The 19,986-nt window shown below is 46.1% G+C and overlaps 1 protein-coding gene across 3 annotated transcripts in view; it reads left to right on the top strand.

Moving 5' to 3' along the window:
- Nucleotides 1-2,312: 2,312 nt before the first annotated feature.
- The window catches only part of Pafah2 (platelet activating factor acetylhydrolase 2), a 34,129-nt gene continuing 16,455 nt past the window's right edge, over nucleotides 2,313-19,986 (top strand). For 2 of the 3 annotated variants that reach the window (XM_042688712.1, XM_042688711.1), the window contains exons 1-6: nucleotides 2,313-2,380; nucleotides 9,337-9,477; nucleotides 10,464-10,617; nucleotides 11,533-11,629; nucleotides 17,595-17,663; nucleotides 18,303-18,444. In XM_042688712.1, coding sequence (XP_042544646.1) covers nucleotides 9,388-9,477; nucleotides 10,464-10,617; nucleotides 11,533-11,629; nucleotides 17,595-17,663; nucleotides 18,303-18,444 — 552 coding nt within the window. In that variant the 5' untranslated portion in view covers nucleotides 2,313-2,380; nucleotides 9,337-9,387. Of the gene's footprint in view, nucleotides 2,381-9,336; nucleotides 9,478-10,463; nucleotides 10,618-11,532; nucleotides 11,630-17,594; nucleotides 17,664-18,302; nucleotides 18,445-19,986 lie in introns of those variants that run through there. The other variant, XM_042688713.1, reaches the window with a different exon arrangement.

Raw genomic sequence — 19,986 nt, 5'->3', positions numbered from 1 at the left:
CTTAAGGAACTCATTTTTTTTCTTCTTTTGGTGGGACTGCTGTTTGAACGTAAGGCCTTGCACTTGCTAGGCAGGCTCTCTACCACTTGAGTCACGTCCATTCTCTGGCTCTCACAGGGTTTTTATTGGAGATTTCAGACTTCCAATCTTGTAGATGTTACAGATCATGAGAGTAACGCTCTCGAACAAAAAGTACATACAACTGTCAAAGTAACCGAGATGAGGCAGGATCCTTTGTGACTGAGGAGGTCAAAGAAACTTCATGGTGAGGAAGGACTGAAGAGGAACCTTTTTGTTTCTGTTGTTGTTGGTCATGGGGCTTGAACTCTGGGCCTGGGCGCTGTCCCTCAGCTCTTCTGCTCAAGGCTAGCGCTCTACCACTTGAGCCACAGCACCACTTCCGGCTTTTTTCTTTTTTCTTATGTGGTGCTGAGGAATCGAACCCAGGGCCTCAGGAATGCAAGGCAAGCACTCAACCACTGAGCCACCTTTCCAGCCCCACCACTTCTGGTTTTCTGGTGGTTTATTAGAGATAAGAGTCTCATGGATTTTCCTGCCTGGGCTAGCTTTGAACCTGAATCCTCTGATCTCAGCCTTGTGAGTAGCTAGGATTACAGGTGTGAGCCATGACACACAGCTTGAAGAGGAATGTTAAAGGCAGAAGAGAATTGATTAGAGAGCCTGCCAGACAGGACAAAGTAACTCCTGGTACCAGAGAAGCTGGTGGAGGGAACAGCCTAAGTTAAAGTTTGGAGAGAGCAACAAGAAACTGAAGCATCCTGAGAATGGTCAGGAGGTACAAGAGGTATATGTCGGCCTAGCAACTAAAGAGGCTAAGATCTGAGGATCACAGTTCAAAGCCAGTCAGGGCAGGAAAGTCCGGGAGACTCTGATCTCCAATAAACTACCACAAAACTGGAAGTAGCATTGTGGTTCAAGTGGTAGAGAACTCGCCTTGAGCTGAAGAGCCAAGGGACAGCACTCAGCCCAGAGTTCAAGCCCCACAACCGACCCCTCCCCCCCCCAAAAAGAGGTATATGTGGCTGGGGACAGGGTAGAGAAGAGGCGGTTCTGATCTGGGAATAACATGAGCACTAGGCTGGCCAGATGTGGCTGAGAAGGATCTTAAATGCCCGGCTAAGAAGCTAGGACCTTCCCCAGCAAGGTGTGGAGAACTGTTTTGTTTGGTAGTATTTTATTGTTTTGTTCTTTTTGTTTTTTTGACAAGGTTTCACTATGTAGACCAGCCTTCAACATGAGATCCTCCTGCCTCAGTCTCCTTAGAGCAGGGATTACAGGTGTAAACCATCATACCCATGCTGAACGTTTTTAAACTGCATATAGGATCCTGCATACCTTCCCGGCATCTCTCTCTCCATGCCATCAATCAGTGCTGTAGTTCGAAGCACTGGGACATTCTTCACACGCCCTGTCTTCCTATACCCTGCCTCATTCCTTTCCCTGGGTCTCAAGTTCAACATCTCTTCCTACAAGAAGCTTCGGAGTCTGCTCCTTTACTCCCCGGGCGGGTCAGTCCCCTCTCCCCTCCTTTCAAGGCTGACACCTTCACTGTTTCTCGCACTAGAGCCCAGATAACGGTGTGGTAATTATTCCTTTGTGGGAACTGGAGGCTACTCTGTGAACTCTGAGGCTAGAGATAATACCTGGCTTATGGTGTGTGCCCAAGAATTCACATGGGGCAGTAAAGTGGGGGTGCGTGGAGGGCTGGCCTGTGCCCCCATCCCGCCCACCCCCGCTCCCGCCCAGCTCAGGTGCCTCCAGGTCCCTCCCGGGCTGTTAAGCCTCTTGAGAAAGGACACTGGAAAATCACAAATGTCAGCAGGTTGCGAGTTGGTAGGAAACGTGCCTTTAAACGATCAGTCTCCGATTCTCACAGCAAGCCATGCATGACACACAGAACCAGATGCAACCACTTCCCCCCTTTTCGGAGCGGGGAATGGATGGAGCCCAGGCTGCTTCCAGACGCGCCCGGGAATTGGGAGAGCCGCCGCGAGGCGGAGGGTTACGTCTCGGAACTACTTAGCAGGAACCCTCCGCTCAGCCTTATCACCGGATGCTGCTCCTCAAGACCACCAGGGGGCGAAATCGCACCGCATCCCGGGTTTTGGGCGGGCTCTGTCGGCCTGACCGGGTCGCAGAGACCGATGGGAATTGCAGTCCTAGCGTGGCAAAGGTGCGAGCGCGCGCGGTGTGCTTTGGAAGTTGTAGTCTCCAGCGGAGAGGCGGGAAGCGCTTTTGCGCTTTCCAGGTTGATCCCTGGAAACTACAACTACCAGGGGGTCAGTGGGTTCTTGCGGAAGGTTCTCGTCTCGGTCGGCGAAACGTCTCAGGTTGTCTCTTGAGGGCATCACCTTGACTGGTAAGTGTGGTGGAAGCTTCCATTCCGGACTGGACTGTAACGAGACTTTTTTTCGTAATTCGGCCTATCTGGCTTGGGGTCTCCTGAACTCTCAATCCCAGGCACTGGCTCTTGCATTAAACTCCGAAGTAACGCACGTTGCTCTTTGATCTTCGTCCTCTCTGTTTCCTCTCCTGACCGTGTCCACCGCACCCTAAGCCTCGCTCGTCCCACTGCGCCCCCCCTGCCTCCTCCCCCCCGGCCGCACAGCTCACCTCTCCCGTGTCCTCCACACTCCGTGTGCTCCTCCGGCTCCGGCTGCCCCGGTCTTCATTCCTTCTTCCCGGTGCCCGGAACTTGACCTCGGACTCACTTTCTGCCTGGATACAGTGGAGTTGGGCATCGCTGTTGGGGTGAGGTTGTGCTATGAGAGAGCTTGCAGGCAACAAGATTTATGCTTCTGACATGGGGTAGTGTCCTGGAAAAGCCTTATGGGGGTTCTTTTCTAGCGCTGCCACCTTATTGCTCAAACCTGTCCTTTGAGCTTTTGATATCTCCATCTGAGACCAGGGCGCTATTATTACCCCACTTCCTTCAGAGACCAAAGATTGAGCCACACCAATGAGCCTGTATTCTTTAGGGAGGTTTATCTGGTGGCCCTAACCTTAGATGCAGCCCAGAAACCTCAGGGGTGGGGAGGATGGGGGAAGTTTGGAGTGCAAGCAGCAGGACAGCTGCACTGTAAGCCCTGGTCATAACTTTTAAAGGGCTCTCCTGACCTTGCTCAGTGGACTCTGGCTTGGGTAAGGGGCCTCTTAGACTTGAAAAGGCTGCAAGGCGGGCTGGGAAGGTGGCTCAGTGGTAGAGCGCTTGCCTTGCATGCATGAGGCCCTGGGTGCGATTCCTAAGCACCACATAAGCAGAAAGAAAAAAGTCGGAAGTGGTGCTGTGGCTCAAGTGGTAGAGTGGTAGCCTTGAGCTGAAATACTGAGGAACAGCACCCAGGCCCAGAGTTCAGGCCCTACAACCTGACCCCCCCCCCAAAAAAAAAAAAAAAAAAAAGAGAGAAAGAAAAGGCTGCAAGGCAAGAATTCACTTTGCAATAGTTTAACCCAGGAAAAATGAAAGCGGTCTTGTCTAGGTATGTTAAAAGAGAGCCTTAGCACTGTTAATTAGTTCTGGACATTTTATGAGCACTTAAATATACCAGGCCCTAGGCAGTATCGATTTTCTTATTTAAATTTCACTTATGAAGTGTCCTTATTTTACATATAAAAAACAGGATCAGAAAAGTCTTAGAGGTAAGACTAACCAACAATTGTTGATTACAGGGCCTTTTACGTGTGTGTTTTAAATACATTATTTAGTCATCTTCACCAAACTTGAGAGTTATTTCTATCATGTAGATAAGATATCAGAGATTTAGAATTTAAAGAAGCTTGCTCAATATCTCACAGCTAACCAGGAGCTGGTGGCTCATACCTAAATTTCTAGGTACTCAGGAGGCTGAGATCTGAGGAATGAAGTTTGAAGCCAGCCTTGGCAGACAAATTCAAGAGACTCTTTAGCCAGCAAAAAGTCAGAAATGGAGGCATGGTAAAAACAAACAAAAACAGGCAAGAGTGAGAGGCCCCAGTATACCCACACACATACATACTTACACACACACACACACACACACACACACACACACACACACACACACACTCATAAGCTAGTAAGTAGGAGAGGTAGAATTCAGAGTCAACAAAGCCTTTCTTTCCACACTGTATTATGTAGCTTTATTTTTAGATCAAAAAGATCCAAAGAAATTGAGTTTAAATCAAAGCCAAGGGAAGATACAGTTATTAAGTCACCACTGTGTATAGACAGCATACAGATAGATGGCTTGAGCTATAAAGAAGTATAAAATACAGTTTTGCCCCTGGAATACATCTGAAGAGAAAGGTATCAGTATGTGAAAGTTTAAGACTCACACAATGCAGGGCACTACATTAAGCTTGGTGATTTTCAGGAACATACTTTCAGTGACCATGAAGATCACATCCAATGAAACTGAAGTTATAAAAACTGTGTACATGGGCTGGGAATGTGGCTTAGTGGTAGCATGCATGAAGCCCTGGGTTCAATTCCTCAGTACCACATAAACAGAAAAAGCCAGAAGTGGCACTGTGGCTTAAGTGGTAGAGTGCTAGCCTTGAGCAAAAGACAGTACCCAGGTCCTAAGGTCAAGCCCAAGGACTGGCAAACACACACACACACACACACATACACACACACACACACACACACACACACACACACACACACACACACACACACACACACACCCCAAAAAAACAGTGTACACTCTGTTCATACATGCATATCTGAATGAAGGAAAAGAACTTTCCTCATCTGCACTAGAGCATGTCAAACCTTGCTGGTCAAACACACATAGAGCTTTTAAAAAGAGTAGTTGGGGCCGTGTACCCATGGCTCACACCTATATCCTAGTTACTCAGGAGGCTGAGATCTGAGGATCACAGTTCAAAGTCAGGCCGGGAAAGAAAGTGTGTGGAGACTCTTAGCTCTAATTGACCACAAGAAGTACACATACAAAACACTCCAATTGAGGTCAGTAGTGCATACTTATAATTGTACCAACTCAAGAGGCTGAGATCTAAAGGATGGTTAGAAAAGTCTGTTAGACTCCATCTCCAAAATAACTAGAAAAAGCTGAACTGGAGATGTGGTTCAAGTGGTAGATCACCAGCTGAACAACCAAGCCACAAGCATGAGGTCCTGAGTTCAAACCCTAGTACCACCAATAGTTGTGGGGCCTGAACTCTGGGCTTGGGTGCTGTCCCTCAGCCCTTCAGCTCAAGGCTAGCTCTCTACCATTTAAGCCACAGCCCCACTTCCTTTTTTTTTTTTTTTCCTGCTTTTGTGGTGCTGAGGAATCGAACCCAGGGCCTCATTCATGCAAGGCAAGCACTCTACCACCAAGCCACCTTCACACTTGGTCTCTGGGAATGCAGGAAAGTAAAGTTTCTGAGCCAATCGGGCTATGGATTCAGACACCCATAATCTAGATTCCACATGGACCACTAGTTGTGGTGGTCACTGACTTGATCTGTGTCAGCCTGAGACTGGATTCCAGATGAGGGATAGTGACAGTGCTCAGAGATGAGAGGAGAGAAGGTTGGGAAGACTTGAGAAAGCTCCCAAGAGGACTCAGAAATCTCACTGGAAGGGATGGAGAGGCTTCTGCACAGGCACTACCATAATTGTTGAGATGAGATGAACAAAGGAAGGTAGAGATCCCTGGACTGATTTTCCTGGAAAATATTATTTATGTGAGCATAGGGAACACAGACTCCTTTTTATGTTAGCCCTTACTCTGGCCAATTATCTTCTTTAGCTTTTATTTGTTTCTAGACAAATTTATCTGATCATCCTTTTAGAATTTGCTCTTCTGATTGTCAACTTTCACCTGTCTGGTCTAAAAGAAAACCCTAAAGAATCTTACTGTAGCTGGGCACTGGTGGCTCATACCTATAATCCTAGCTACTCAGGAGGCTAAGATCTGAGGATCTCAGTTCAAAGCCAGCCCAGGCAGGAAAGTCCATGAGACTCTTTCCTCCAATAAACCACCAGAAAACCGGAAGTGGTGCTGTGGCTCAAGTGGTAGAGCGCTTGCTTTGAGCTGAAGAGCTGAGGGACAGTGCCCAGACCCAGAGTTCAAGCCCCATGACACACACACACACACACACACACACACACACACACACAGAATCTTACTGTCATCATTCTACTTAATGTTGGAAGATAGTAAAACAAACCATTTTCTTTTTACTACCCATTTCACTCCTTCCTTTTGTTTTTCTGAAGCTCTTCTTAGCTCTTCCCTCTCCATTGATCCTACATCCAATCTGCTATCAAATATGCTATTGTTTTTGCTTTTTTGAAATCAACAGCTATTTCTTGGTTATTTGCCAAGAGCCAATATACTATAGTAGGTGTTTTAAATGTATTAGTTCTATTTATCTTCACAGCAACCCCTGAGAATGAATAGATTTGCGTTATATACATAGAGAATCAGACTTAGAAGAGGTCAGGTAACTTGCCCAGACTAGGTGGCAAAGGAGTTAGGCCTTCTTTGGGTGAGTCTTTCCATGCGTTTTTCTGATTTCTTTCTTACCCACCACCTCACCTAGAGCAGATTCTGACACCTTTGCCTAGTTATTCAGGGACTGCCATGTGGGCCTTGTCACAGCCTCCTCTCCCCCGGTCCATCACTAACGGCCTCTGTTTCTCACATGTCCTTCCTTCATACCCTGCCTTTGCTCACACTTTCTTTGACTTGACAATTGGCCTTTCTCGTTTTCCCTTGCCATCTGTGCCCAAGCTTGAGGCACATTCTCTCACTCTCTGTGCCCAAGCTTGGGAGCCCTCTCTCTCTTCAGAACTGCTGTGGTATTTTATCTGACTCTTTGCTTATACCCGTTAGGACTGCAGCTGCTCTGCTGTCATGTGGCTGACGTGTGTCTCATGCATATGCCTTCAGCAACACGGGAAAAAGGTCAGAGGCAGTGACTAAGTCTAAACTGATTGAGTCACTGACTGCCTCAGACTGTAGCTGCTTCTTTAAAAGAAGTGGGCTAATTTTAACTTTTGCTTCAGTGAAACGAAGGAGGGAGGTGCATAGTAAAAAAAAATGATTTGTTTTATCATCTTCCAACATTAAGTAGCATGATGACAGTGGGATTCTTTGGGGTTTCCTTTAGACCAGACAAGTGGAAGTTGACAATCAGGAGATCTGTGGATAGTAACAGGAAGGGAGGGAGGGAGGAAAAAAGGAAAGGAGGAGTGAAAAGAGGAAGGAAAAAAGGGAGAGGAGGGAGAGAGGAGGGAAGAAAAGTAAAAAAGAGGAAAGGGAAGAAGAGAAGGGGAAGGGAGGAAAGAGGAGAGGAGGATAAAAAAAGGCTGTGGATGTAGCCCAATCAATAATAGAGCACTTTCCTAACACACAGTAGGTCTTGGGTTCACTTGCCAATATCCCTAAAATTAATAATGAATAGAACTGTCTGACATGATGGTTTACAGCTATAATCTCAGCTACTCTGGAGACAAGAGCCAAACAATTTTTTTTGTGGGACTTGAATTCAGGGCCTAGACACTGTCCCTGAGCTCTGTTGCTCAAGGCTAGTGCTCTGCCACTTTGAGCCATGGCTCCACTTCTGGCTTTCTGGTGGTTAATTGGAGATAAAAGTCTCACGGACTTTCCTGCCCTGGCTGGCTTTGAACAACAATCCTCAGATCTCAGCCTCCTGAATAGCTAGGATTACAAACATAAGCCACCAGTGACCAGCGAGGCCGAATGATTTTGAGTTGGAGTCCATCCTGGGCAAAGTTAGTGAGACCTTATCTCAAAAACAAAATAAAGCCAGGCACCGAGGGCTCACGCCTATAAACCTAGCTACTCAGGAGGCTGAGATCTGAGAACCAGGGTTCAAAGCCAGCACAGGCAGGAAAGTCTGTGAGATTCTTATCTCCAATTAACTATCCAAAAACCAGAAGTGACACTGTGGCTCAAAGTGGTAGAGTGCTATTCCTGAGCAAAAATTCTCAGGGACAGTACCTAGTCCCCGAGTTCAAGTCCCACAAACAATACAAATGAATGAATAAATAAGTAAAGGGCTAGAGGTATAGCTCCACTGGTAGACTTCTTCCCTAGCAAGTATAAGATCCCAAATTCAACCTCCAATACCACAGACAAAAGTGAGTAAAATTAAATAATTGTTCTGCTTGTGACATTGAGAGGCTCATTGGATCTCTCAGGAACTTGGTTTGTTTGTCAGTGAAGCACATACCTGACCGTGGGGAGGACTGGCAGAAACCATGTCTAAGGTCTCTTCTTGCCCAGGCATGCTTTGACAAGCTCTGATCCCTCCCAGAGCATCTTAAAGCAGGCAGAATAATGTGATAATAATTAATCATGTGGACCCAGAACTCAATATCTATTTAGATGCCTTTAGTTGCAAGCAATAGAAATCTTAGTTCTGGAGTTGGGGAGTAGGAAGACTGTGGTATGAGGCCCACTCATCAAAAAAAGAAAAAAAAATAGTGAGACCCTCCTCTTCCCATCTCAATTGATAAGCCAAGCATGGTAGCATGTGCCTATAACCTCTAGTACATGGGAGGCATGGGTAGGAGGATTTTAGTATAAAGCCATCCCATCCCCCAAACTAATGCAAAAAAGGAGTGTAAAGTGGTAGAGTGTACATCTAGCAAGCATGAGGCCCTGAGTTCAAACCCCAGTACTGCCCCCAAATCCAAAACACCCCCCTCCAAATAAATCTCAATTCTGTTGGTTTAAACAATAAATTGGTAGGACTAAGATAACTAAAAGACTAGGAGTGACTTTCTTCTTGAGCAGGATCAGTCATGAAGATGACAGAGCCTGGGTTTGTCACCCATCGGCAGAGTAACTGGGGAAAGTTATTGAACCTTTCTGTGCCTCAGTTTCCTCATCTGTAAAATAGGTCTTGGCACTAGCTATCACAGAGAGTTTTAAGGCAGTGAAATGAGATGATGTATGTGAGATTCTTGGTACAGTGTGGACAGGTAAGCGGGCCCTGGTGAGGGCCAGGCCTGCGTAGACGTCTCTACAGCAGTTGCTGCCATGCCTGGCATGTGATAGGGTTGCATAAGTGCTTGGTAGTAGGTTTTGTGGCATATGAAAGTTCTGTCTCTTCTTCACCGCCATCTTCTTACTCCATCAACGGTAGGGGCAGGGGAGGAGGATGGGAAATGCAGCCCTAAACATTGCCAAGTGAATGGTATGCATGATTCAGTGAGTGACAGGCCACGGAGGATGTGGTGATGAGGGCGGAGAGTGGGGGGAGGGAGTGCTGACAAGGGGCACGTGACCCTTATAACAAAGGAAACTAGGAAGAAACCAGCAAGAGGCTGTTCTGTGTTCCACCCTCCAGCCCTCAAGTTCAGAACCACGCTGACACTTGAGTCCATCCACTGGCGATGCCATGGGGACCGGCCAGTCTGTGAGCTTTCCACCCATCTCCGGCCCCTACCATGTAGGCTGCGGGGATGTGATGGAAGGTCATAGTCTCCAGGTATGTGAACCCAGCTCCACCCCTGCACAGCTCCATTGCTTCTGCCTGCTGCCTGCTCTGGGCTTCAGTGAGCGTATAGGTACTGAGTAGGAGGAATTGAGGGCAGATGCTGACCCTGGAAGGCTTTCAGTGAGCAGTGAGCCATGTGCCATGGGTGGAAAGATGATGACCTCCTCTCTGCCTTCACCTAGTTCCCTCCTGCTCCATTCTGAACTTTTCTTCCACCTGCCCCTAGGTTTTACTCTGCTAGCTCTTGGGTCCTCTTTCCCTTGTAAGAGGCTCCCACTTCTAGTAACCCCCTCATCTCTTCCCCTGTCAAATGAGTATGCTACTGCTTCCTGAGAGCCAGCCCTGGAGGACCAGTCTGGGTGACCCACTGATGCCACCCTGTTTGGCACAAGGGCAAATCTTAACTTCTCTAGACTCTTCCAAGCCTGGGCTCAGGACCAGATTGAAATCTTTCAATGGCCCAAGCACTTAAAATATTTTGGTGCCCTGCCAAGATGTAATTCAAAAATATAGTTAGCTATTTGTAATAACATAAGCTTTCCATGTATGTTCAAAAGAAGATTGCTTCTCTTTGGATTTTCTAAATGTAAAGTTTAGGTATGTTGGCAGGGCGCTGGTGGCTCACACCTGTCATCCTAGTTACTCAGAAGGCTGAGATCTGAGGATCTAAGTTTGAAGCCAGCCCAGGGAGGAAAGTCTGTGAGACTCCAATTAACCACCAACAAGCTGGAAGTGGAGCTGTGGCTCAAGTGGTAGAGTGCTAGCCTTGAGCAAAAGCTGAGGGATGGCATCCAGGCCCTGAGTTCAAGCCCCAGGACTGGCACACACAGAGAAAAGTTTAGGTATGTTGAAGAAGCCTAAGTTTCTTCATGTTGGTATCCTGATTGTCTTGTACCCCAGACACCTGATGAGTATGTCTACTGGGAGACCCAGCAGTGCTTTGTCTTCTCACTGAGCAGCTGCTCTCTTTGCTACAGGGGAGCTTCTTTCGACTCTTCTACCCTTGCCAAGAGGTGGAAGAGACCCCAGAGCAGCCTCTCTGGATTCCTCGATACGAGTACTGCACTGGCCTGGCCGATTACCTGCAGTTTAACAAGCGCTGGGTGGGGTTGCTGCTCAACCTGGTTGTGGGTAAGGCTGGCCTGGCTGCAGATGCTTGCCCAGTTGCATGGTTACATCCCTAGGAAACACCCTGAGAGGATACCCAGGCATATACAGCCATCTCTTAGTGGGTGGTGTGGGAGAATTGGGAGAGAATCACATAGATAAGAGCTTTGGACATTGAGGTTGACTCTCCAGACTTTATGATTTACTAGAGCAAGTTACTTACCCCATCTAAGTGAGATCTTACCCCATCTGTGAGGTGTCTGCAAAGCCACTTGTGCAACACTTGAGATATCAACTGGGGGCAGAAGTAGAAGCTATGACTCCTTTATCCAGTGTGCACTAATCCTTACTCTGAATCAACTGTTGTATACATTTGATCATTTTTCTTTTTTCTTTTTCATTTTCTGGTAGTGCTGGGGATCAAACCCAACTAGGCATGCTAGAAAGCACTCTACCACTGAGCTACACCCCCAGCCCTTATCTCAGACATTCCAAGCTTACAGAGAGCATAGGCTCCTACAGTTCTCTCTTTGGTCCTACCGTCTTCTGGGTAGGATCACTGACTAAATCATCCACGCCCAGGAACTGTACCCACAGTCTTGGCGTCTCAGGGATCTGCCTTCAGTTTATTCAATATTGTCCTGGAGATGGAACCAAGGGCCTCCTGCATGCTGGGCTACATTGAGCTATACACCAGCCCTGTTCCTTTGGTACTATCTAATTCATTCATTTATTTTTCATGGTATTCACTCTCCCTAGGGAAGTGAAGAGGAGAGAGTAAATGATGATGATGGCCCTGGCTGGAGCAGGGGTGACTGGTGATTGTCTAGAGGAGAGAAACCACCAATGCTTCCCCACCCTCAATGCTTGTGTGTAGACTGCCTTTGGGATTATACAACCAGGGCAGCCAGAGATTCTATACCCATGTCTCTATACCAGGATCTTGTCGCCTGCCTGTTAGCTGGAATGGCTCCTTTAAGACAAAAGACTCTGGATACCCTTTGATCATCTTCTCCCATGGTTTGGGAGCCTTCAGGTAAGAGTTTCTATCATGTTCTTTGCCTAGTGACAGCTGCTAAGATGTATCTTATTCTCTAAGGGCAGAATACCAGACATCTCCGTCTGCTCGCTGTCTTATCTGCCATCTGCCTCCTGCGATAACCCTGGGTCCCCCTTCTCTAGAAGGCCTTTCTCAAGCAGCCTTTTCTTCTCAGCTTCCAGCAGCTATATAAATATACATGTCTTATTGTCTTCCTCTATTGCAACCCCAAAGTACTAGGAAGAGTTTAAGAGAAATTTTATTAAATCTATGTTGTGCATCCACTCTGCGTGGTATTGACAGGAGAATAAGACAGGCTCATTCCTTGTGCTCACTGAGCTAGCGGCCTAACTTCCAAACCCCAACCATACCCCATACTCGTGTCCTGTGTGAATGGAAGAAGGCTTTGGATTTTAGCATCTGCCAGATGAGAATGCCTCTCCCACAGGATGACTTCTGAGGCTTGGGCTGGATTGACGCCTACTTAGGCATCACCTTGCCAGTTCTCTCCCTTTCTCCACATGGAGGGACGTAGCACTGCCAGACTCCAAGATCTCTTTCACCAGTTTGGGAATAATTTAGTGTCCATTCAGGATTCTTCCCATGATTTCCTCTTAGTTTCTATCCCTTGGTGTGTTATATGGCTTAGGAGTTATAGTACAGGTATTCATAGTTAAGCTTGTGAATGCTTTGTCTGTTTTATCTATCAACATCTGTGGCTAGTTTATGTCTCAGAGTGTGTCACATATCTTAGAGGCTTCCCCAATCTCAAACCATTGTCCACCTATAGCCAGGGATGCATGCGTGTGTGCGTGCATGTGCAAGTGCATGTGCGTGTGCGTGCGTGTGTGTGTGTGTGCGCGTCCACGCACGCATGTGCGTACGCGCGCTGTGGAGTTTGAACTCAGGGCCTGGGCCCTGTCCCTGAGCGTTTTACCTCAAGGCCAGAGCTCTACCACTTTGAGCCACAGCTCTGTTTCTGATTTTTCAGTGGTTAGTTGGAGAGAAGAGTCTTATGGACTTTCCTGCCCAGGCTGGCTTTGAACCGTGATCCTCAGATCTCAGCCTTCTGAACCACCAGTGCCTAGTTAGATTGCTATTTTAAAATCAAATACTATCTTGTCATTTCGTCACTTTCAATAGTGCCTGACATATAGGAGATGCTCAGGAAATATTTGTTGATTAAGTGAATGAATGTTCCTCTTCTAATTAAATAACTCTTGAAGTTAATCCCACTTTTTAAAAAAAAATTGTATGTGTACTGGTTCCAGGCTTTGTCCCTTAGTTTTTTTCCAATCAAGGCTGGTACTCTACTACTTTGTTTTTTTGCTGGTTTTGGGGCCTGAACTCTGGGTCTGGGCACTGTCCCTCAGCTCTTCAGCTCAAGACTAGCACTCTAACACTTGAGCCACAGTGCCACTTCCGGCTTTTTCTGCTTATGTGGTGCTGAGGAATCAAACCCAGGGCCTCATGTATGCAAGGCAAGCGCTCTACCACTGAGCCAGCTTCCCAGCCCCGGTACTCTATTACCTGAGCCATACTTCTACTTCCAACTTAATTAGTGGTTAATTGGAGATAGCCAAGCTTGTCTTTCCTCTTTCTCCCTCTTTTGTATAGTCAATTCCAAATTACCTTCAAGGTCGTAGTTTGGATGCCACTTGGATTTTGTTGTTGTTTTGGCATTACTGGGATTTGCACTCAGGGTTTTGAGCTTGCTAGGCAGGTATTCTACCACTTGAGTCACACCTCCAGCTCCCACTTTGTGTTTTTGAGGCAAGGTCTCACTGTGTAGCCCAGACAGTTCTTGGATTCACAATCCTTCTGACCAGCCTCCCAAGTGCTTGGATTCTAGGCATAATACACCACCTCTGGCCTTGATGCCACTTCTTTAGGCCCATCCTGACCCCTATATTAAGTTTTCAGTGTCTTCTGTGCTTCTGGATATTTTAACATAATAGCACATAAGTTTTTTTTATTTGTGGATTATTATTTTATATCTGCCTTCCCAGTAGCTTATATGCCTAAAAAGTAATACTTTCCCAAATATGTATCTGTTTATCTATCTATCTGCTGTGTTTTTCTGGGCTTTCATTCGTCCAGAAGATATCTATTGAGCACATGTTCAGTGCCAGCTCCTTGCCATAAGATACATCAAGAAAGTCTTGTGGGCTGGAGGAGCTGGGACATAGGCTTCTGTACCTGGTCGAAAGTGGAAAGTAGATGTAGAGATGAGGCCAGAAAAGAAAGCAGATGATTTCAGTGTTACATCCTCTTTTTTTTTTTTTGAGACAAGATTTTGCTATATAGCCTAGGCTGGCCTCAAACTCTCAATCTTCCTGCCTTAGCCTCCCAAGTGTTCGAGTCACTGGAGAGGATTCAGCTTCAGTGTTGGAGTAGGCAGGTGGGGATGTATGTCTTTGGGCTGAGTGGTAGGCTCTGAATGGCAGACAGTCTCAAGGTAACACAGTTTGAACTGAGCTGGGAAAGGATCAGAAATCATTGTGCCTCTTCAGTCCAGTTTACTGCCTCCTCTGGAAAAATGTAAAAAAAAAACTAAAGGAAACTTAAGAAATTGATCTTCTTGGCTGGGAATGTGGCTTTGTGGTTGAGTGCTTACCTAGCATGCACGAAGCCCTGGGTTTGATTCTTCAGTACCACATAAACATCAAAAGATGGAAGTGACACTGTGGCTCAAGTGGTATCGTGCTAGCCTTGAGCAAAGCTCATGGACAGTGCCCAGGCCCTGAGTTCAAGTCCCAGGACTGGCATACACACACACACACACAAAAAAAAAAAAAGATAGAAAAGAAAAGAAAAAATTGACTTTTCTGTATCATGGAGGACTTTGGAAGGTATATTTCACATAACGTGTCCAAAGAGAGCTAGGCACTGGTGACTCACGCCTATAATCCAAGAGGCTGATTCAAAGTCAGCCTAGTCAGGAAAGTCCCTGAGACTCTTATCTACAATTAATCATCAAAAAAGGCCGGAAGTGAATCTGTTGCTCAAGTGGTAGAGCATTAGTCTTGAGCAAAAGAAGCTCAGGGATAGTGCCCAGGCCCTGAGTTCAAACCCCAGGACCAACACACACATAAAATCCAAATAATACTGACTAAAACATGTTAAAGTTTATTTTTCATGGATGCCTGCTAAAGGCAGGAAGATCACGAGTTTGAGGCCATTCTGGCAACATGTCAAGAACCTGTCTTAAAAAGAGAAGAAAAGTTTCTGACGAAAAATAGCTAGATGTAGGGCTGGGAAGGTGGCTCAGTGGTAGAAGCGCTTGCCTTGCATGCATGAGGCCCTGGGTTCAGTTCCTCAGCACCACATAAGCAAAAACGAAAAAAGCCGGAAAGTGGCGCTGTGGCTCAAGTGGTAGAGCGCTAGCCTTGAGCTGAAGAGCTGAGGGACAGCGCCCAGGCCCAGAGTTCAGGCCCCATGACCAGACCCCCCCCCCCAAAAAAAAAGCTAGATGTAAAGAAGTTACCAGAGAACCAGACTTTCATATAATTTTCTGTACCGTTTTTTGTGGCTTTCATTTCTACAGTTATCTCATGACCCAGGGTGTCTGCTTTAGTTCTAGCCATTATATCTACACCTTAGGCAATAACATTTTCCCTTTTTGCTGGAAGTTGTGTATAACAACTGATTGCAGCTCATTGACTAGCGTTGGTTTGTCAGTTATTATAGTGTCTAGCTCCGTGAAGCTCTGCAATCCTTGAAATGAGCCTGGTCCAAACTGGGATTATTACAAGTGTAAAATGTACGCTAGATTTCAGAAAGTAGATATGAAAAGAACATAAAATATTTCAAACCCAATTGCCAGTGACTCACACCTGTCATCCAAGCTGCTCAGGAGGCTAGAGGATCTAGAGGATTACTATTTGAAGCCAGCCTGGTGAGACTCATCTCCAAGATAACCAGTAAAATTCAGGGTTGGCTAGAGGTATAGCTCAAGTGGTAGTAGCACAAGCAAGCCAAGCAAGCCAGCCAAGTCAGCTCGAGTCTCTTAGCTCAAACCCCTATACTAGTTATAGAAAAAAAAATCATAAATAAGTGAGGTAGAGTGGCAAACACTTGAGAGGCTGAGACAGAAAGATCAAAAGTTCAAGGCCAAAGGGATGGTAGGGGAAAAACAAAGGAAGGGGTAACACTGCTCGATAGGAAATGTACTTATTACCTTACTCATGTAACTGTAACCCCTCTGTACAGTATCTTTTTTTTTTTTTTTAGTATTTTTACAATAAAAAATACATATTAAAAAAAAGTTCAAGCCCAGCTTAGACTATATAATGAATTCAGGCTGACCGAGACTATTTAATGAGACCCTATCTCAAAGAAGAAAAAAAAGAATAGAAAAAAAGTTGCTAATTTTAAACGTCTAGTTATCTTGAAATTACAGTAAGTTAAATACAGGTTGAACAAAGTATAACAAGTATAAAAGGCTATCATAGATTAAATAAAATATATTATTAAGTTAATGTCTTTTATTTTTTTGTACTGACCCTAGGCCTTGAACTCAAGGCCTGGAAGCTGTCCCTGAGCTTTTTTGTTCAAGGCTAGCTCTCTACCACTTGAGCCACAGCTCCATTTCTAGCTTTTTTTGGTGACTAATTGGAGATAAGAGTCTCACAGATTTTCCTGCCCAGGCTGGCTTCAAACTGCGATCCTCAGATCTCAGACTCCTAAGCAGCTAGGATTATAGGCATGAACCACCAGCGCCTTTCTTCTTTATTTTTGTTTTTGTTTTGTTTTTTTTTTGGGTCCGGTCGTGGGGCCTGAACTCTGGGCCTGGGCACTGTCCCTCAGCTCTTCAGCTCAAGGCTAGCACTCTACCACTTGAGCCACAGCGCCACTTCTGGCTTTTTTTCTTTTTGTTTATGTGGTGCTGGGGAATCGAACCCAGGGCCTCATGCATGCAAGGCAAGCGCTCTACCACTGAGCCACTTTCCCAGCCCCTCTTCTTTATTTTTAAAACATGTCTATTAGGTGTTGGTGATGTATGTAGCTCAGTGGTAGAATGTTTACCTAACATGAACAAGGCCCTGGGCTCAGTCTCATCATCTTAAAAGAAAAAAAATGGTACAGAAAGTTCCTTTTAAATTTAGCATATTTCTGTTCATCATATTGCGCTAGCACTTAATCACACAGATTAACATAGTTGCAAGAGAGACTAGGAGATGTGGAATTTTGATGGCTTGGCAGTGTTAGCTGAAAATCAGATTCTCTTACTGAAGGGAAAGGGGAATGAATGTAGGGGTTTAGAATAGGCAGTCAGCAGATTCTGCCATATTCCTTTTTTTCCCTGGAAAGCTGGAGCACAGACAAAAAGATTCGTACATCAAATTGCATATGAGTTGAATTATAAAAAAATATCCAGAGCTGAGCGCGGTGGCTCATGCCTATAATCCTAGCTACTCAGGAGGCTGAGATCTGAGGATCTCGGTTGAAAGTCAGCCTGGGCAGGAAACTCCGTGAGACTCTTATCTCCAGTAAACCACTAGAAAACCCGAAGTGGTGCTGTGGCTTAAGTGGTAGAGCGCTCGCCTTGAGCTGAAGAGCGCAGGGACAGCGCCCAAGCCCAGAGTTCAAGCCCTATGGCCAACAAAAAAAAAAAAGAAAAAAAAGAAGAAAGAAAGAAATATCCAGTGTTCCTGTTTAGGGAGTTTGACCACTAATTTGGGAAACACAATATATCAAAATAGGATAATCAGAATGCCACTAGAACAGCTAGAATATATTGGGTGCAGGGCTGGACCGGCTCTGTGGGGTTAGAAGGCACCTTGGATTGATTTGCAAACATGTCCTAGACATGGACATGGGCACCGCTGGTGGGATGAGGTACAGCACCTGAGGAGGGTACTTTGCCCGTCAGCCTTTCAAGATGGCCACCAGCAGACAGTGGGAGTGAAAGCTAATTATTCTCTTCATTCCTTACCTCTGTTCTCTTGTGAATCTGTAGGACAGTGTATTCAGCCTTCTGTATGGAGCTGGCCTCCCGTGGCTTTGTGGTTGCAGTGCCAGAACACAGGTAAGGGACAACAATCACAATGAACTGTCCTCGACTGGGTGCCTGCAGTGAACTAGGCTAGTGTTCATCAATGCATTATTTCTTTTTTAGAATTTTTGTTTTGGTTTTACAATGCCAGGTATCAAACACAGGGCTTCAGACATACTAGATAAATATTCTACCACTGAGCTATATCCCCAGCCACAGTGTATTATTCTTAATCTTCCCACAGTCATATAAAGTGAGCATTATACCCTTTCCCCCCATTTTCTTTTCTTTTTTTGGCCTGTCCTAGAGCTTGAACTCTGGGCTGGGCACTGACTCTAAGATTCTTTTGCTTTTACTCAAGGTTAGTGCTCTCCCACTTGAGCCACAGTGCCACTTCCAGCTTTTTCTGAGTAGTTTATTGGGGATAAGAGTCTCATAGACTTTCCTGCTTGGGCTGGCTTTGAACAGTGATCTTCAGATCTCAGCCTCCTGAGTAGCTAGGATTACAGATGTGAGCTGGCACTGGGCTATTATACTCATTTTTATTTATTTTATTTTATTTATTTTTTTTTGTCATAGAAGGTACCCAAGATATTGGGAAAGAGTTGGGGAAGAGGAAAATTAAGCTAACAAGTGTGTTCTGTCTTCTCTCTGATGGCATGTGTATCTCAGGGACCAGTCAGCTTCAACCACCTATTTCTATAAGCAGCCCCTAGAGGAGAACCAGCCCACCGGTGAGTCACTGGAGGAGGAATGGATCCCCTACCGCCGAATCGAGGAAGGGGAGAAGGAATTCCATATCCGGAATCCTCAGGTAGGCTGTGCCAGTTGAGTAGGAAAAGTTAATAAGCCTGCCTTCTCTACTATATTTGTCATGTTAGTGGGCTATCGCTATAGTGAAATACTTTAGAAAATTAACTCAGAAAAGCTTTATTTAGCTCATGTTTTTGGAGTTCAAGTCCCAGATCAGCAAACCTACTGTTTTGGGGCTCTGATGGGGGTAGGGGGGAATGTGGTCACTCACCTCTTGAACTAGGAAATAGAAGAAAGGAAAAGTTCAACATCCCACAATCCCCTTTAAGGGCAAGTCCTCAGTGGCTTAAAAGATCTCCTTCTAGGCTCCCTCTCCTAAAGGTTCGAGCATCTCCCAGTAGCACCCTTCTGGGGACCACGCCTTCTAACACATCCATGTGGGAGACACTTATCTAGACCATAGTGCTTCATAAGCAAGATTTGTGTGCATGCATGCATACGTGTGTGTATGTGCGCGCGCGCACATGTGTGTGGTGCTAGGGATTGTAGGGACTGAACTCAGGATCTTGCTAGGCAGACGCTCTCTCACTTGAGCCAGCTCTTATGGATTTGGAGGAGGGAGGCAGTTGTGGGGTTTGAACTCAGAACTCATTTATACTTGCTAGGCAGATGCTCTGCCACTTGAGCCATACTCCAGTCTCATAAACAAGACTTTTTTTGGGGGGTGGGGGGTTCCAGTCGTGGGGCTTGAACTCTGGGCCTGGGCGCTGTCCCTCAGCTCTTCAGCTCAAGGCTAGCGCTCTACCACTTGAGCCACAGTGCCACTTTTGGCTTTTTTCTTTTTTGCTTATGTGGTGCTGAGGAATCGAACCCAGGGCCTCATGCATGCAAGACAAGCGCTCTACCACTGAGCCATCTTCCCAGCCCTCATAAACAAGACTTTTAACTAACCTCTTTCTCTCCCTCTCTCTGTTTCTCTTTCACGCTTGTGATACTAGGGGTTTGAACTCATGGTCTCTTCTTGCTAGGCTGACAAGATACCACTGAGCCACACCCCCAGTACCCTCTCTGAAAATTTTAATCATAGCACATCTGCCATTCCATGGAATAAATGGGGTAGTGATCAGGACTCTTAAAATTGTCAGTGGGAGAAATCCAACTCAAGCTTGCATAGGTGAAAAGGGGAGCTGACTGGCTCATCTAAGAGGGCTATAGGAGGGACAAGACCACTGGAGCCAGCCAGTCACTGATTGCTCACACCTGTAATCCTACTCCAACTCCAAAGCAACCACCAGCAAAAAGTGGTCTGGAGGTATGGCTCTCTCTAGTGTTAAAGCCTCGGTTAAAGAAGGGAGCTGATGGGGCTGGGAAGGTGGCTCAGTGGTAGAGTGCTTGCCTTGCATGCCTGAGGCCCTGGGTTCGATTCCTTAGCACCACATAAGCAGAAAAAGCTGGAAGCTGTGGCTCCAGTAGTAGAGTGCTAGCCTTGAGCTGAAGAGCTGAGGGGCAGTGCCCAGGCCCAGAGTTCAGGCCTCATGACTGGAAAAAAAAAAAAGAAGGGAGCTGAATGAGTATGGAGCCTCAGTCAAACCCTGGTACTGTC

The sequence above is a fragment of the Dipodomys spectabilis genome, unplaced genomic scaffold (genome assembly GCF_019054845.1).
Source record: "Dipodomys spectabilis isolate Male_0828 unplaced genomic scaffold, ASM1905484v1 ptg000118l, whole genome shotgun sequence".
In the NCBI taxonomy this organism is placed as follows: domain Eukaryota; kingdom Metazoa; phylum Chordata; class Mammalia; order Rodentia; family Heteromyidae; genus Dipodomys; species Dipodomys spectabilis.
The sequence above is the reverse complement of the archived record's forward strand: the minus strand, read 5'-3'. Positions and strand labels throughout refer to the sequence as shown.